Raw genomic sequence first — 17,537 nt, forward strand, 5'->3', positions numbered from 1 at the left:
ATCAGTAGAAATGCAATTGGAGAATATACCTAACCAATGGGGTAGCAGGGTAGCATGGTGGTTAGCATAAATGCTTCACAGCTCCAGGGTCCCAGGTTCGATTCCCGGCTGGGTCACTGTCTGTGTGGAGTCTGCACGTCCTCCCCCTGTGTGCGTGGGTTTCCTCCGGGTGCTCCGGTTTCCTCCCACAGTCCAAAGATGTGCGGGTTAGGTGGATTGGCCATGCTAAATTGCCTGTAGTGTCCTAATAAAAGTAAGGTTAAGGGTGGGGTTGTTGGGTTATGGGTATAGGATGGATTCGTGGGTTTGAGTAGGGTGATCATGGCTCGGCACAACATTGAGGGCCGAAGGGCCTGTTCTGTGCTGTACTGTTCTATGTTCTATGTAATTGTTGGGGTCACGTTGAATGTGAGTTTGACAATATATTTGGGATGAGTGTTGTAAACTAAAACTCTTCCGAACCTGACCTGGGGTCCCATGGGGTCCCACAGGGTCTCCTACAATCACTGCAACCCCATCACCTCCTCCCCCCCTTCTCCCCGATTGTGTGATGCTGCATCATGCCAACCCGGGCAAGACGGTTCCAGTTTCAAACCATCGCCTGTAATGAAATAACAGATTGTACCCGGGGCAATAAAGAAAACTAGCAAAATCTTCCGGAAACCTCTATTTCTGATTCTGGTTGATGAACTTATATAGATATATCATCCACCCAGGACACCAGATTGTAGCTTGGCTATGTGTCACACTAAGTCAAATAACACGCTAAAACTTATTCAGGTTCTTTTATTTATCATGGTGAGGTATGAAGAGGTTGCCCATCACTCTGTGTCAGACCCCTTCGGAGAGGGAGAGGGAACAATGAGGAGGGGAGAAGCTTAATCAAATAGAAGCTCAGAACAATTGAGCTGAACTTATCTGGGACAGTGAATTAGAAAGAAGTGCCGGAAATATGCAGCAGTGTGGCAGCATCTATAGAGAGGAGACGCTTTGCGAAGGTGAGAGTTAAAAGAAGGAATAAAACCGTTTTTGATGGAGTGATGAATCTAAGAAAAACACATCATCTCATGAACTACAAATGCTTCAAACGAGTCTTCATGTGATCAGTTGATCTTTGCCCTCCCCTGGTCTTTGTTGGAAATTGGCTGTTGTCAGTGTTGGCAAGTTGGGAACTCTGAACTTTGATTCTGATACTTCCACATAATTAAAACTTACCAAGCACAGTTTACAGTTCTCTTCATTATCAGATGTGATAGCAGCTGAGTGATAAATACAAGGACTCTTGCGGGGCCAAGCAACAGTAGAAGCGGAGCCGGGTGAGAAACTGCCTTAAAGGTGATAGGTGAGCCTTGCTTCATTAATTTTTAGCTGTTTTTCGAGTTGTGTCTCATAAATGGCAATAAGGTTGAAGTGAAATGCTTGAGACTAGCATTTTCAATGCAGCATTATGCTCCAGGGTAAATGTTTTGGTAAACATTTTAGATATGTGTGGTATGTTAATCCAGTTTGAGAAACTACATTCACTCAAAATTAAATTTCATCCATAAATATTCATATGAGGAATTATTACAATGAATTGCAAACACTTTGTTCTTAGAACTAGTTTTTGACCTATTTTAGTGAAACTAACCGCTTTGGGCGAGCATTAAGTAATGTTATTTTTCTCTGATATGGAATTTATAGCTGACGCATCCTCAGTAACAGAGAGAGGGCTCCAATATTCATATTTTACTTGGCTCAGTTGCTGCTATGCACAGGATTTAAGCTTGCAATCTAAGTTTGCAGGGCAGTGCAATATTGAGGGAGTGCTGCACTGCCTGTAGGGGCGTTCATCTTAAACTGAGCCATTCAACGAAAGATCCCACGGTACCACCACAAACAGACCACCTGGACTTTCATAGGTTTGATCATTTGAGGACCGTGTTGCCAAATTTGTCCAGGTAACAAGCTTCAGAGTGAACAATTGTGGCTTCTGCACCAAGATTGTACAGTCCTCCAAATGCAGGAAGTCAGTTTGACTTTCCCAAAGAAAGTTTCATTTCTTTTTGGTAGGCGGGGCGGGGGGGGGGGGGGGGGGGGGGGATGTGACGAAGTGGAGAGGGGGGGCCTCCCAAACTCAATTTGAATGGTGAAACCCATCCTGATCGAGAATATGAACCAATTAGGGATGGCAGCCCCTCCCACCGAGCCTAATATCAGATAAATGACAGAAACACAGAGAGAACCTGAATTCAGCAGGGATTGAAATTCAGTTTCACGCAGTCAACCCCGGTGTTGCCGAAAGAAAATCTAAAATTCTCCAGGTGAAGGCAAAGGAATTTTGCTTTTTGTGAAATGCATTAAATGAAATTTCTGTATAGAACCTTAGTTAGGCCACACTTGGAGTATAGTGTTCAATTCTGGTTGCCACACCACCAGAAGGATTTGGAGGCTTTAGAGAGGGTGCAGAAGAGATTTACCAGGATGTTGCCTGGTATGGAGGGCATTAGCTATGAGGAGCGGCTGAATAAACTCAGTTTGTTCTCACTGGAACGCCGGAGGTTGAGGGGCGACCTGATAGAGGTCTACAAAATTATGAGGGGCATAGACAGAGTGGATAGTCAGAGGCTTTTCCCCAGGGTAGAGGGGTCAATTACTAGGGGGCATAGGTTTAAGGTGTGAGGGGCAAGGTTTAGAGGAGATGTACGAGGCAAGTTTTTTTACACAGAGGGTAGTGGGTGCCTGGACCTCGCTGCCGGAGGAGGTGGTGGAAGCAGGGACGATAGCGATATTTAAGGGGCATCTTGACAAATCCATGAACAGGATGGGAATAGAAGGATATGGACTCTGGAAGTGTAGAAGATTTTAGTTTAAACGGGCAGCATGGTCGGCACAGGCTTGGAGGACCAAAGGGCCTGTTCCTTTTCTTTGTTCTTTGAAATTCTACTGATGATCTGGTCTGTTAAAATCCTGCCCATGTTTACAGTACTTTATTAATGAGCTGGATATTAATATCCACAAAAGAAAATAATTCCTTTATTTCCCCCAGCCCCCCCTCCCTTCCTCAAGGTACTGACATATCTAGGTTTCCATGAATACAGGAGGGTTTTTAGTGCCTCACTGCAAATAGTCTTGGTTTGGCCATGAAACTAGATCTTACTGGCTGAATGTTTGAATGACTTGAATTGATATACTTGCTTTGGAAGCGGTGTAGCCAAGGTTCACTAAATTGGTCCCTGGGATAATTTACAAGGCTGAATAAATTAGGCTCATAGTCTCCGAAGTTTAGAAGAACGAGAGATAATCTCGTTGAACCGTACAAGGTTTCAGGGGGGCTTGATAGGGCAGCCGCTGAGATAAGGGGGGTGGGGGTGCTTTTCCCGCCAAGTTCTCAACAGCGGGATCTTCCGGATCCGCTGACAGTGAACGCCCGCCTTGGGTTCCCTGCTGACGACGGGGGCCACGCCACGGGGGCGTGGGGGGAAAATCCACCACCCCCGCCATTGTTTCCACTGATCGGGGGTTTAATACGCAGGGGCAGAGTTTCAGGATAAGGGGCTGATCATTTAGTACTGAGATGACGGAAATTATATCATTCAAAAGGTTGTGAATCTTTAGATCTCTCAATCCCTGAGGGTTGTAGGTGCTCCATTGTTCAATGCATTTAAGGCCGGGATAGACAGATGTTGGGTCCCTCCGGGAATTAAGGGATATGGGGAGAGGGCAGAGAAATAAGGCTCAAGATCAGCCTTGATCATATTGAATGGTGGAGCAGCCTCGATGGTCCATTTGGTCAACTCGTCCTATCTCTTGTGTTCTTGGGGTGGAAGCAGAGATGTATGGGCCCGCACTTACCCCAGCAGCTGGTGTGATAATTAAAGGGCCTATTATAGCCACTCTCCACATGATAGGCCTCAAAGTGAGGTCAAAAACCATGTCAAGGGATGAAGACATCTTCCTTGGGAGGGGGAGGGGGGGGGGGTACTTCATGCAGCAATGGAACTTCACTCCCCCCCCCCCCCCCCCCCTCCCTCACTAGAAGTCACCATGGCCATTGGGCCACGGCTGGGGCCAACGGCCATCCTACGGCCTGACAGCTGCGGCCTTTTTAATGTTAAAAATGTTTAAAGTCTGAGGAGAGCACATCACCATCTCTCTCTCATTCCCCCCCCCCCCCCCCCCCCCCCCCCCCCTCTATCCCTCCCACTCTCGTATCCACGTCAACGGTGTCCTCCTCAGGCGGTGGAGTTGCTGAGCTGTCAGTTTTGGAGGACTTCCTATTGGCTGTCTAGCCTTGGGAGCCCACCCACCGTCCTTATTGAGATGGTGAGTTGGTAGCCTGGAACGCTTGTTGAGTGTCAGGTGTCAACATGCAGTCAGGCCCTGGAAACTGACCAGACATTGGGGGGGGTTCCAGCTCCAGAACAGGGGTTTAGCCGGACGTTCAGCAGGCTATCTGACTGTTTTCCAGTTTAACCCAGGACCCCATGTCCACAAACTCTCGCTTTTCATCACTCGTTAATGATAAGAGGGGGAACGCGGACTGATTTTATTCCCTTCCCATACAGGCTGATGGTAGCAAATTGAGATGCTCCATTATGATCCCAGCTCAGATTAACCTCGTCAAAGATGAAACCTGGAACCTTTTTGGTCTGTGGTAAAACAGACAAGGCGTCTACCAACTGAGCCTTTGTGGAGTTAAACATCTTTCGTTCTATATCTCTGCCATTAAAGTTCCCAAAAGACGGAATGTAACCATCTGACAGTATGAATGAAATAAATAAGGCGGCACAGTGACTCAGTGGGTTAGCATTGCTGCCTCACTGCGCCGAGGTCCCAGGTTCGATCCCGGCTCTGGGTCACTGTCCGTGTGGAGTTTGCACATTCTCCCCGTGTCTGCGTGGGTTTCACCCCCACAACCCAAAGATATGCAGGGTAGGTGGATTGGCCACGCTAAATTGCCTCTTAATTGGAAAAAAAAAAGAATTGGGCACTCTAAATTTTTTAAAAATTCAATGAACATTCAATTTAAAAATTCTGAAAACAATATTTTATTCACAGCGTCGATCCTTGCAGCCACCATGAAGGCAATTGTTATGACTTTGGCCATCTTTCTGATCACAGGTATGTGCATAAAATCTTTGTTCAAATAATGGTTTTGATTTGAAGGGAAGCATTTGATATCACCGGGTTTAAAGGGTTCATTATTTTCTTCCTTTTATTTAACTCGTAAATAACAACATATTTTTGTAATCGACCTGTTAAGCATAATGAACCATAATTCATTATGGGGGCCTCACGGTAGCATGGTGGTTAGCATCAATGCTTCACAGCTCCAGGGTCCCAGGTTCGATTACCGGCTGGGTCACTGTCTGTGTGGAGTCTGCACGTCCTCCCCGTGTGTGCGTGGGTTTCCTCCGGGTGCTCCGGTTTCCTCCCACAGTCCAAAGATGTGCGGGTTAGGTGGATTGGCCATGCTAAATTGCCCGTAGTGTAAGGTTAATGGGGGGATTGTTGGGTTACGGGTATACGGGTTACGTCGGTTTAAGTAGAGTGATCATTGCTCGGCACAACATCGAGGGCCGAAGGGCCTGTTCTGTGCTGTACTGTTCTATGTTCTAATTGTAACCGTAGAGCTCCTGAATATATCATGGTGTTTAGTCTAGCGTTGTGTGCTGTTTAGGAACTCTGTAACAAAGCACAAAACTAAAGCTGATTTAAGAACTCTACGTACATCAGAACTCATTGTCAGTTTTGAATTTCCTAATGCACCATTTGCACAGGATCCTGCACTAATTGAACAAAATATCTCAGCGTTACTGCTAAACCTCACACCTTATCCCAGAAGCTACTTCAGCTGCCAGTTGATGATCAGTGCCAGAATAAAATCGAGCTGATAACTTTGCTGCTTAAATGATCTTTCTTATGCATTTTTGTGATTGGTTTATGGAATGTGGGCATTGCCAGCAAGGTCTGTACTTATTGCCCATCCCTAATGGCCCTTGAGAAGGTGGTGACGAGTCACCAGTTATACATTAAGGTTGAGGTGCTTACAGATCGGCAGCACTCATTAGATAATTGCTGTGCACATAACCCACCTTTGCCGTTGGTTTATGGAATGTACAAAGGGGCACTTTTTATTGAATCAAAAACAGAAAATGCTGGGCAATCTCAGCAGGTCTGACAGCATCTGCAGAGAGAGAAGGGAGCCACCGGTTTGAGCCTGGATGACTCTTTGTCAAACCCACTTTTTATTGACACTGGCAGTGGGTTGTAATGTTAGGAGCTTTACCTTTGCAATGTCTCACTTTGAGAATAAACCTAAAACTGAGTATTCACTTCATTGCCCGTCTGTGAGAACTTTAAGTTTTGTTATGGGCCAGGGTTTAGAGAACCCCAAAGTGTATCATGGAGTTCACCTGACCCACAACTTTTACTAGATTGTGGTATGGGGAGCACACGGCCCACTCTACAGGTGCGGTACAGCAGAAATGGAAAAGTATTTTTTAAAGCAAAACAATGTTTATTCTATGAACTCAAGTTAACCTTTTTAAAACACACAGTGAACATCTTAGCAACCATTAATTCAAATACAACCCCCAAAGACTGTTTATTTTTTGTTTAGAAAGAAACTTTGTTCCACGTCTAAACTTCCCCCTGGTGCATTCTGATGGGATAAGGTTCCACGGGCACTAATTGCCCACCAATCTGGCCATCTTGTGTGAGGGCAAACAGTGATGGGTGCTTCCTCTGTGGGGGAGGTTGGTGGGGTGGGGGCAGATATCATCAACAAATGCTATCCTGTCCTTATCCAGTATATTATTTCTGGGGGGGGGGGGCAATGGACAATGAACAGAAAGCATCTGATGTTGTTACCCTTGCTTAGAGGTACTGCTGTCAGGTACAATACCGTAATGACAACCAATTAGTGAGAAAATAACCTAACACTTGATGGTGCTGAAACCTGGTGTATCTTTGATTTATTAAAATAAATTTAGAGCACCCAATTATTTTTTTCCAATTAAGGGGCAATGTAGTGTGGCCAATCCACCTACCCTGCACATCGTTGGGTTGTGGGGGTGAAACGTACACAGACACGGGGAGAATGTGTTTAACCCTGATAGACATCTCATACATTCAGATGGAAATGGTCGTGTTGCTTACATTCACTTAAACTCCAGAAGGAGGCCATTCAGCCCATCAAGTCTGCACCGACCCTCTGAAAGAGCACCCCACCTAGACCCATGCCCCCATCCTATCCCCGTGACCCAACCTAACCTTTTGGACACCAAGGGGTAATTTCAGCACGGCCAATCCACCCAACCTGCAGGCCTTTTGACTGTGGGAGGAAACCGGAGCACCCGGAGGAAACCCACGCAGACGCGGGGAGAATTGAACACGGCTGCCTGGCGCTGTGAGGCAGCAGTGTTAACTAACCACTGTGCCACCCTGTCGCTCAAACTTCATGTCGCTCAAATGATCTTCAGCAGGGGACCTATTTATTACACAGTAACTCTAGCGAAGGTACATAAATTAGTGTATTTCCGATATAAGACAAAAATGTCAGTCTGTGGCTTTTTCTTTAAGTACAATAGAGTCCGAATGATAAATATGAAAAGTGTCTCAGGCCTGGTTTAATGATTGTTACAATCAAGACCTTTCTTCTTAAAGGAACTCGAGGCGCAGTCCTGTGGCAAGAGGAGTCCCAAATCCATCTGAATGAGTTGAAAAATACTTTTCAGAGCTACTTCAACCAAGTGAGCGACTCAGCTCGAGACACCATTGAGCACATCGATAACTCTGAAATCGGCAAGCAGTTCAAGTAAGCATTGAACCATCGCCGGTGTTCTAGCAAGCATTTGGCTATTTGTACAATAGAATTACAATATGATCATAAAAGCAAATCATTGCAGATTCTGAAATAAAGACAAAAAATGCTGGAAAAACCCAGCAGGTCCAGCAGAGTCTGCGGAGCGAGGAACAAAGTTTTTTTTAAATAAATTTAGATTACCCAATTATATTTTCCAATTAAGGGGCAATTTAGCATGGCCAATCCACCTACTCTGCACATCTTTGGGTTGTGGGGGTGAAACCCACGCAGACACGGGGAGAATGTGCAAACTCCACACGGACAGTGACCCAGATCCGGGATCGAACCTGGGACCTCAGCGCCGTGAGGCGGTTGTGCTAACCACTAGGCCACCGTGCTGCCCGACGAGGAACAGACTTAACGTTCCGAGTCCGTATCAGATGTCTGACGAAGATACATACTGCTGGAAGTGTTAAGTCTGATAGACGTAATTAAAAATGATTGTGAACAATTGTTCTTGACTAATTTACATTAGAATGGTTTAATTGGGCTGAATTTTAAACCATAAAATGGGTGGGTTTTGGCTGTTTGTGAGGGGGGGAGGGAGTGGGGGGGGGGGGGGGGGGGGGGGGGGTGGTAAAAGTCCGAAATCTCTTTCATGACACACACATGCTTCCAAACCACTCTCTTCTGGGCTTAACTGCAGCTGGAAGTTGGGCAAGTGATTAATTTGATCAAAGAAGACAGATGGGAACGGCAGCACGGTAGCACAGTGGTTAGCATTGTTGCTTCACAGCTCCTAGGTCCCAGTTTTGATTCCCAGCTTGGGTCACTGTCTGTGCGGAGTCTGCACGTTTGCCCCGTGTCTGCGTGGGTTTCCTCCGGGTGCTCCGGCTTCCTCCCACAAGGCGAATTGGACATTCTGCTCAAATCATATTTTCTAAGTACTAGTTAACTTGGGGTACAAACGTGTGACAGAGGTGGAGCCCTCATTGTAATCTCTGATTTTCTTTGCAGTCTAATGATTTCAGAAAGCTTGGAGATACTGAACAGTTACGTTGCGGAGCTGCAAAAGATAGTGGCTCCTCTGTCCGATGAGATTCAAGAGCAATTACAGAAAGACAGGTTGAAGCTTGAAGAGAAGATTCAGAAGGACTTGGAAGAGCTCAAAGCCAAAATCCTTTTGTACACCGATGATCTCCGTAGTAGGGTCAATCAGAGTGTTGAGGAATACCAGGTTATGCTCGCACCCCTAGCCAGCAGCCTCAAGAAGCACATTATTCAGAATACTGAAGGCCTCAAACCTCTAGCTCAGAAAGTCCAGGAGAAAATCCACACCAACATTCAGGACTTTCAAGTGAAAGTTGCACCATTTACTGAAAACGCCCGTGGGATTCTCAATCAGCGGCTGGATGAATTCCACCAGAATGCTTCCCCTTTTACCAGTAAACTGAGTGAAAGATTCTATCAGAATATGGAGGTTGCGAGACAGACATTCACTCCGCTGGCCAAGAACGTCCATGAGCACATCATTCCATACGCTGAAGACTTTAAAAGCCAGTTGACCTCGCTGTGGGAAAAGTTCAATGAAAATTTTAATGAAGAACAGTAGGACAAATCAAACGATCCCAATGATGCTTTCAACAACGACAAACTCTCGTTTTGCAGTGTTAGCATGTCGACATTCCACTGTTTACTTCAGTACACTTAGGCTTTATTTATTCACCAGCCAGGATTCCAAAATGCTGTATTAACAAACACGCACCACTGTCTCTGCCAGATGAATGTAACACAGGTTGTTTCCATTCTTGGAAAAACGGCTGCCACAAAGTGTGCTTGTCACACAATATCGCCCGCAATTCTCCGATCCTGCATTGACGTGGTGGATGCGGCCTGGGGGAGGGGGCAGGGGCATTCAAATCCCTGTTGACTTTGGCGGCATCGGAAAATCCCGCTGGCGAGAGAGGCCTGGAAATCCCATCCAATTACCTTATGATGGGGAAAGCCGGTATTTGCCGATCACCAGGACACGCTGCTCTCTGTGACCATTACCGACTGCTCTTCTCACACATAAACCTGATTTACTGCAGAAAATAAATGTAGGCGGATGTTTTAATAATAGCTTTGAAATGCGTACTGTCTTGATTTCACGATGTTCTCAGGTGAGGTACTGTGTAATAAAAATTACTTGTTAAACGTGAATGTTTTCCCCATGTCTATGTTTGTCGCCAACACGCCCCGCACGTGGCCGGTTTCGTTTAACTCTGCGATGAAGTAGGCAGCGGCCAGGACAGACATAAAGGAAAATAAACTGAAACTGTGGGCGAAATTCTCCGACCCCCACGACGGGTGGGAGAATAGCGGGAGGGCCTTCCCGACATTTTTCCCGCCCTCCCGCTATTCTCCCCCACCCCCCGCCCAACTCCCGACCCGAATCGCTGCCGCCGTTTTTTTACGGCCGGCAGCGATTCACAGCTGTTCGATGGGCCGAAGTCCCAGCCCTTTACGCCGTTTTTACGAACGGCAAACACACCTGGTCTGGCCGTTCGTAAAAACGGCGTCACAAACTCGCTTTTCATAACCATGGCACCGATTGGCACGGCAGTACCACGGCCGTGCCAAGGGTGCCATGGGCCCGCGATCGGTGGGCACCGATCGCGGGCAGCGGGCCCGATGCCCGCGCACTCTTTCTCCTTCCGCCGCCCCGCAGTATCCATTCGCGGGGCGGCTGAGGGGCAACCCGGCCCGCGCATGCGCGGGTTTCGCGCAAATACGCGATGACGTCATCCGCGCATGCGCGGGTTGGAGTCTTCCAATCCGCGCATGCGCGGCTGATGTCATATGACGCGTCAGCCGGCGCTAACTCCGGCAAGCGGGCTTAACGATATTCGTTAAGCCCGTCATGCCGGAGCCTACGGCGTCAGGCTGCTAGCCCCGACCGGGGACCAGAATCGGTTCCCGGTCGGGAAGGGGCGCGCTTTACGATTTCTCCCGTTTTGGGAGAATTGCGCCCAGTATCTTTGGTGAGGAATGTAGGATTTAGCTTGCAGTCCTGGACAAGGTTCAGTGCTCTGAGCCGTTAACACGAACACCTACATACATGCTGCAGGACCTGATTATCCTGTTCAGCATTTTCCATTTATGGGTTATTATCTTTATGTTTTATCCTTTTTTCATTTCCTGGTTTTCTCCACACGCCAGCACGTGTGCAATGCACACATGGCTATTGTAAGAAGTCTTACAACACCAGGTTAAAGTCCAACAGGTTTGTTTCAAACACAAGCTTTCGGAGCGACTTTAACCTGATGTTGTAAGACTTCTTACTGTGCTCACCCCAGTCCAATGCCGGCATCCCCACATCATCACATGGCTATTGGCAGCCATCTTGTGTTGGCCAAGAGTCAGTGTTTCGGCATTGGCAATTGGACCAGTGGAGGTGTGAAAAATTAAACCAGAGGGAAACTTGCTGGAGTTGAGATGTCTCTTTCAGCTCTTTTTATTTTGATAATTTCCCTCTTAATTTTATTTACAAAAACTTTGTGAAGTTGAAAGTAATGAGGAAAAGGAGCATTTTCATTACTTTGCCCCGCGGTGGCACAGTGCGGGGGGGGGGGGGAAAGGGGGGCGGTAACACAGTGGCACGAAGATTAGCAGTGCTGCACACAGCACCGGTGTGGTAAATCACTGTTACACCTGTATTAGGTGATGTAAGGTAGGACCTGTACTACAGGTTCGCCAGTAGCCCCTGTCTGCTGGCTCCGCCCAGTAGGAGGACTGTGTTCTCTATTCAGCAGCCATTTCGCCAGCTGCTGTGGGAGGCTGCACATCTTACTGCAATAAAGCCACAGTTGTTGATGTGACCATCAATTCACTAGAGACACGATTGGAAGTAAACTGTGGTTTTAATAGTCTTACAACTGAGCCTGCCTGCGACCAGAAGAACTGAGGGCAGGCTCACACGACTGCAGCACTTTATACTTCTGGTAGTGGGAGGGGCCATGGGCGGAGCCATGGACGGAGCCAAGGGTGGAGCCCTGTACAAGCTCCTCATTTCCCCCTATGGGCAGAGCCGCGCAATGGCTCACAGACAGAGCCCACAAGGACATAATACTATGTAATGCAATACGGTGTGAATTACAATGCAATATGAATTCACCACATTCACCCCCTGTAAAATAATCAATTCCGGCGGGGGTGACGGGTCTACAAGTTGAGCCGGTCCGGTGGCCGAGTCGTCCTTTGGGATCGGCGGAGCACCGGGGGTTGCAGCTCTTTGGGTGGCTGGGTGGTGATGGTCGGTGTGGGTATGGGGGTGGACTCAGGGGGTGTTTCGGTCCGAGCTCCGTTCCTGACCGGTGCGACGGGCAAAGGGGGCCGCAGGAAACCTATAGGCGTGGGGGCGCCGAGCGTGGGCAGGGAACCTATTGGCACGGCGGCGCAAGGCATGGTGGATTGGGTGTGGTGTAGTGTGAGGGGTACCTCGGCGGTGGTGGTGGTGGTGGTGGATCCTGCAGGCGCCAGGTCCCGGAGGGAAACGGTGTCCTGACAGCCGTCGGGGTAGTCAATAAAGGCGTATTGGGGGTTCGAGTGAAGCAGTAGCACGCTCTCTACTAGCGGGTCTGTTTTTTGTGTGCGGACGTGCTTCCGGAGGAGAACCGGGCCCAGTGTCCTCAACCAGGATGGGAGTGACGCTCCCGTGGTAGTGCCCCGAGAGAAAACAAATAATCGTTCGTGAGGGGTCTGGTTGGTGGCTGTGCATAGGAGGGACCTAATAGCATAGAACGCGTCTGGGAGGACCTCCTGCCAGTGGGAGGTCGGGAGATTCCTGGACCTTAGGGTCAGTAGGACGGTCTTCCATTCTCCCTCTCCACCTGCCCGTTCCCCCTGGGGTTATAGCTGGTAGTCCTGCTCGAGGCAATGCCCTTGTTGAGCAGGTACTGACGCAGCTCGTCGCTCATGAAGGACGAAACCCTGTCTCTGTATACGTAGCTGGGGAAACCGAACAGGGTGAAGACACTGTGCAGGGCTCTGATGACTGTGTGGGAGGTCATATCGGGGCACGGGATGGCAAAGGGGAAGCGGGAGAATTCGTCGATGACGTTAAGAAAGTACACATTTCGATTGGTCGAGGGGAGTGGCCCTTTGAAATCAATGCTCAGGCGTTCAAAGGGCCGGGATGCCTTTACCAGGTGGGCCTTGTCTGGTCTATAGAAGTGCGGTTTGCACTCCGCACAGATCGAGCAATCCCTGGTGATGGCTTTTGCCTCTTCGGTGGAGAAAGGCAGATTTCGGGCTTTGACGTAGTGGGCGAGCCGGGTGACCCCCGGGTGGCAGAGGTCGTTGTGGATAGCCTTCAGACGGTCGTCTTGCGCACTGGCGCATGTGCCGCGGGACAGGGCATCTGGGGGCTCGTTGAGCTTCCCCGGTCGATATATGATATTGTAATTATAGGTGGAGAGTTCGATCCTCCACCGCAGGATTTTATCATTTTAAATTTTGCCCCTTTGCGAGTTGTCGAACATAAAGGCAACCGATCTTTGGTCATTGATGAGGATAAACCTCCTACCTGCGAGGTAGTGCCTTCAGTGCCGTACGGCTTCCACAATGGCTTGAGCTTCCTTTTCGACTGAGGAGTGTCGAAGTTCCGAAGCGGAGAGGGTCCGGGAGAAGAAGGCGACTGGTCTCCCTGCCTGAGTCAGAGTGGCGGCGAGAGCGACCTCTGAGGCGTTGCTCTCCACCTGAAAGGGGACGGATTCATCCACCGCCCGCATGGCGGCTTTGGCGATGTCCTCCTTGATGCAGGTGAAGGCCTGGCGGGCCTCTGCTGACAGTGGGAAGAGTGTGGCCTTAAATAGTGGGTGGGCTTTGTCCGTATACTGGGGGACCCACTGGGCGTAATAAGAGAAGAATCCCAGGCACCTCTTGAGGGCCCTGGGACAATAAGGGAGAGGGAGACGGGGCCTAGGACTCCGTTTGCCATGACATAGCCGAGGATGGCTAGCCTGGTGGTGCGGAAAACGCATTTCTCCGTATTGGAGGCGAGATTGAGTTTCTGGGCGGTTTGGAGAAATCGGTGGAGGTTGGCGTCGTGGTCCTGCTGGTCATGGCCGCAGATGGTGACATTGTCCAAGTACGGAAACGTGGCCCGCAGCCCGTACTGGTCCACCATTCGGCCCATTGTTCCTTGGAACACCGAGACCCCATTCGTGATGCCAAAGGGGACCCAGAGGAAATGGAAGAGGCGGCCATCTGCCTCGAACGCCGTGTAGCGGCGGTCCTCCGGGCGGATTGGGAGCTGGTGGTATGCAGACTTCAGATCCACCGTGGAGAATATGCGGTACTGGGCGATCTGATTCACCATGTCTGCAATTCTCATGAGGGGGTACGCATCAAGGTGTGTGAACCGGTTAATGGTTTGTCTATAATCAACCACCATCCGGAACTTTTCCCCGGTCTTGATGACCACCACCTGAGCTCTCCAGGGGCTGTTACTGGCCTCTATGACTCCCTCACGTAGGAGCCGCTGGACTTCAGCTCTAATAAATACCCTGTCCTACAGGCTATACCACCTGCTGCGAGAGGCCAGGGGTTTGCAGTTAGCAGTGAGATTAGCTAAGAGTGAGGGGGTCGATTTTTAGTGTCGCTAGACTGCAGATAGTGAGTGGAGGTAGGGGTCCGCCGAAGCTGAGTGTGAGACTCTTGAGGTTACATTGGAAATCGGGCCCGAGTAAGAATGGGGCGCAGAGTTCGGGGAGTATGTACAGCTGGAAATTAGAGTAGCTAGCGCCCTGAATCGTTAGGGTCGCGACGGTGCGCCCTTGTATGTGGACCGAGTGTGAGCCCGAGGCGAGGGAGATAGTTTGCCGTGCAGGGAAGATAGGGAGCGAACAGCGTCTTACCAGGTCAGGATGTACGAAGCTCTCGGTGCTCCCGGAGTTGAAGAGGCACGGTGTCCTATACCCGTTAATTTAACGGACATCATCGAGCTCTGGAGGTGCTTCAAACGCGACTGGTCCAACGTGACTGCGTTGATGCGGGTAGTCGGCGGCTCGATCAGCTGTGCTGGAGTGGACCCATGATGACTGTCTGCTGAGGTCGTAGTCGTCGAGGTGAGGTTCGTTTGATGGCCAAGATGGCGGCCCCAGTTGATCGCACGTGGCGGGCGATGAGGAAGATGGCGTCCAAGATGGCTGCCCCCGTGGATCTCACGTGGCAGACGGCGAGGAAGATGGCATCCAAGGTGGCGGCCCCATGACTCACACGTGGCCAGCCGCGTGGAAGAGGATTGCTAAGATAGCGGCCCCCATGAATCGCACGTGGCTGGCCGAGTGGAGGCGGGTTGCCAAGATGGCGGCCCCCATGAATCGCACGTGGCTGGCCGAGTGGAGGCGGGTTGCCAAGATGGCGGCCCCCATGAGTCGCACATGTCGGGTGGAGGCGGAGTCGGCAGACACGCTGCAGCATTACGGGGTCTGCGGGCCTGTGAGTTTGGGAGGCGAGTGCTCTGGACTGCGGGGGAGTTAGAAAGTTTCAATTTTGCCAGGCATACTCGGGCATAGTGTCCTTTGCGACCGCAGCTGCTGCAGGTCGCGTTGCGGGTCGGGCAGTGCTGCTGCGGGTGTTGGGGCTGACCACAAAGATGGCACGCTGGCGCTCCATAGTGGGTGGGTGGCCGTGCGGCGCAGGCCTGGGGCTGTCGCTGGTCGGAGGCCCACGATGGGGTCGCTTGGTCTGCGGGGAATGAGTTCAGACTGCGGAACGCGACCTCCATAGTCGTAGCTAACTCTACCGTGTCCTCCAAGTTCTGGGCCCCTTTCTCAAGTAATCGCTGGCGCACATAGTTAGACCTAAGCCCTGCAACGTATACATCATGCACAGCGAGCTCCATATGCTGGGAGGCCGTTACAGTCTGAAAATTGGAGTCCCGAGCAAGGGCTTTTAAGTCGTGCTGGAAGTCTTCCAGCAACTCTGCGGCGGCGGGTAGTGAAAATGTGCCGTGCGTAGACCTCGTTCATCGGCCGCACGTACAATCGGTCAAGCATAGCCAGGGCCTCAGTATATGAGGTGGTACAATTGAGTTGCAATTGAGTGAGACTATTAAATTGATGTGACCATCAATTCACTCGAGACACGATTGGAAGTAAACTGTGGTTTTAATAGTCTTACAACTGAGCCTGCCTGCGACCAGAGGAACTGAGAGGAGGGCTCACGGCTGTAGCACTACAGAGCTCACATACAGAGCCCACAAGGACATAATACTATGTCATGCAATACAGTGTGAATTACAATACAATGTGAATTCACCACAGTTGTAGCCAACCTTAGTCTTTGTACAATGGATCGTGCATCAACCAGGGACCTGAGTTCGATTCCAGCCTTGGGTCACTGTCTGTGTGGAGTTTACACGTTCTCCCCGTGTCTGCGTGGGTTTCCTTCGGGAGCTCCAGATTATTCCCACAGTCTGGATTGACCATGCTAAATTGCCCCTTGGTGTCCAAATGGTTAAGCAGGGTTATGGGGATAGCGCGGGGGAGTGGGCATAGGTAGGGTACTCTTTCGGAAGATCAGTCCAGACTCAATGGGCCAAATGGCCTCCTTCTGCACTGTAAGGATTCTACGGTCAGCATGAATACTCCAGGATTTATTTAGCATTACTTGGCACAAAAGGAAACTCCTATTGTACCTGTGATGACACAAGGACTATCTCCGACAAGCGAGTTAACTACCTTCCCTTGACATTCAAATTACCTTTGCCATAAACTCCACCATCAACATGTTGGGGAGGATCCTGATTGCCAAGAAACATAACTGGACCAACTCTGTAAATATTTTTGTTAAAAGAGCAGATCTGGAGCTGGGAATCCCCTGGTGAACATGCTCAGCTCCCATCTCCCACTTTTTAAAGCTTGTTTCCCTAGATTTTGCACACGAATAATATCAGGTCAGATTTAATTAAAACAGTGGAGGAACAGGGGTGAGCTGCCTGACATTGTTTTTCCCAACTCTGATGTGTCTGAGCGTCCGAGCTTAAATCTTAAACATCGTCAGTGTTCCTTTCTGCATCTGCTTAAGTATGTGTTTCACAGCAGGATCCTGGTTGGAAGGAAGCAGCGATTCTCCAAATCGTTAGTGAAACAAAATATTTTTTCTCTCCGGGGAAGAGGTGTTTACTGATCCTTCTTCAGTCTCAATTTAACTTTCCTCTTTAGTGATGCTTTAGCGTCAAACATAATTTAATTTCAAGTGCTGGCATTTCTTGCAACGGGTCAGATTATAGAATTAGTGCATGCAGAAGATCCCACACAACGTGGAGGATTTAACTCCCTGGTGTACAAAATGATGAGGAGAAGAGATAGGGTGGACAGGATAAAAATGTTTCCCGTGGCGGAGAATTCTGGAACCAGGGGACATAGATTCATGATAAGTGGCAGAAGGCGTAATGGGGACGTGAGGAAGAACATTCTTAACGCAGTGGGTAGTGGGTGTCTGGAATTCGCTGCACGAGTTGATGGTGGGGACAGAGACCCTAAACTATTTTAGAAAGTACCTGGATCGGCACCTTTTTTTTTTTTAAATAATTTTTATTGGAATTCTTTACAGAAAATATAACAAAAAGTATAGCAAAAAGCAGTAATATGCAACTAACAGCCCCATAACACCCACAATTCCCCCCATACCGTAACATCACATGTATCACATTCCCCCCCCCCCAAACAAGAGAACTTAACCATAAATTAAAATTAGATAA

General features: G+C 49.2%; 1 protein-coding gene across 1 annotated transcript; it reads left to right on the forward strand.

The window, feature by feature from the left end:
- The first annotated feature begins 1,221 nt into the window (after nucleotides 1–1,221).
- Nucleotides 1,222–9,991, forward strand: LOC119954430 (apolipoprotein A-I-like). Its single transcript, XM_038779639.1, has 4 exons — nucleotides 1,222–1,342; nucleotides 5,041–5,103; nucleotides 7,651–7,801; nucleotides 8,807–9,991. The coding sequence occupies exons 2-4, from the start codon at nucleotides 5,061–5,063 to the stop codon at nucleotides 9,399–9,401; spliced, it is 789 nt and encodes a 262-aa protein (XP_038635567.1). The 5' UTR covers nucleotides 1,222–1,342; nucleotides 5,041–5,060; the 3' UTR covers nucleotides 9,402–9,991.
- The last annotated feature ends 7,546 nt before the right edge of the window (nucleotides 9,992–17,537 follow it).

Source organism: Scyliorhinus canicula, chromosome 19 (assembly GCF_902713615.1).
Source record: "Scyliorhinus canicula chromosome 19, sScyCan1.1, whole genome shotgun sequence".
Classification (NCBI taxonomy): domain Eukaryota; kingdom Metazoa; phylum Chordata; class Chondrichthyes; order Carcharhiniformes; family Scyliorhinidae; genus Scyliorhinus; species Scyliorhinus canicula.

Excerpts from the sequence above, each read along its gene's own strand:
- LOC119954430 (XM_038779639.1), top strand. The coding sequence starts at position 5,061 with ATGAAGGCAATTGTTATGACTTTGGCCATCTTTCTGATCACAG. Across the intron at positions 5,104-7,650 it reads GGCCATCTTTCTGATCACAG|GAACTCGAGGCGCAGTCCTG; the intron begins GTATGTGCATAA and ends TTCTTCTTAAAG. Across the intron at positions 7,802-8,806 it reads GAAATCGGCAAGCAGTTCAA|TCTAATGATTTCAGAAAGCT; the intron begins GTAAGCATTGAA and ends TTTTCTTTGCAG.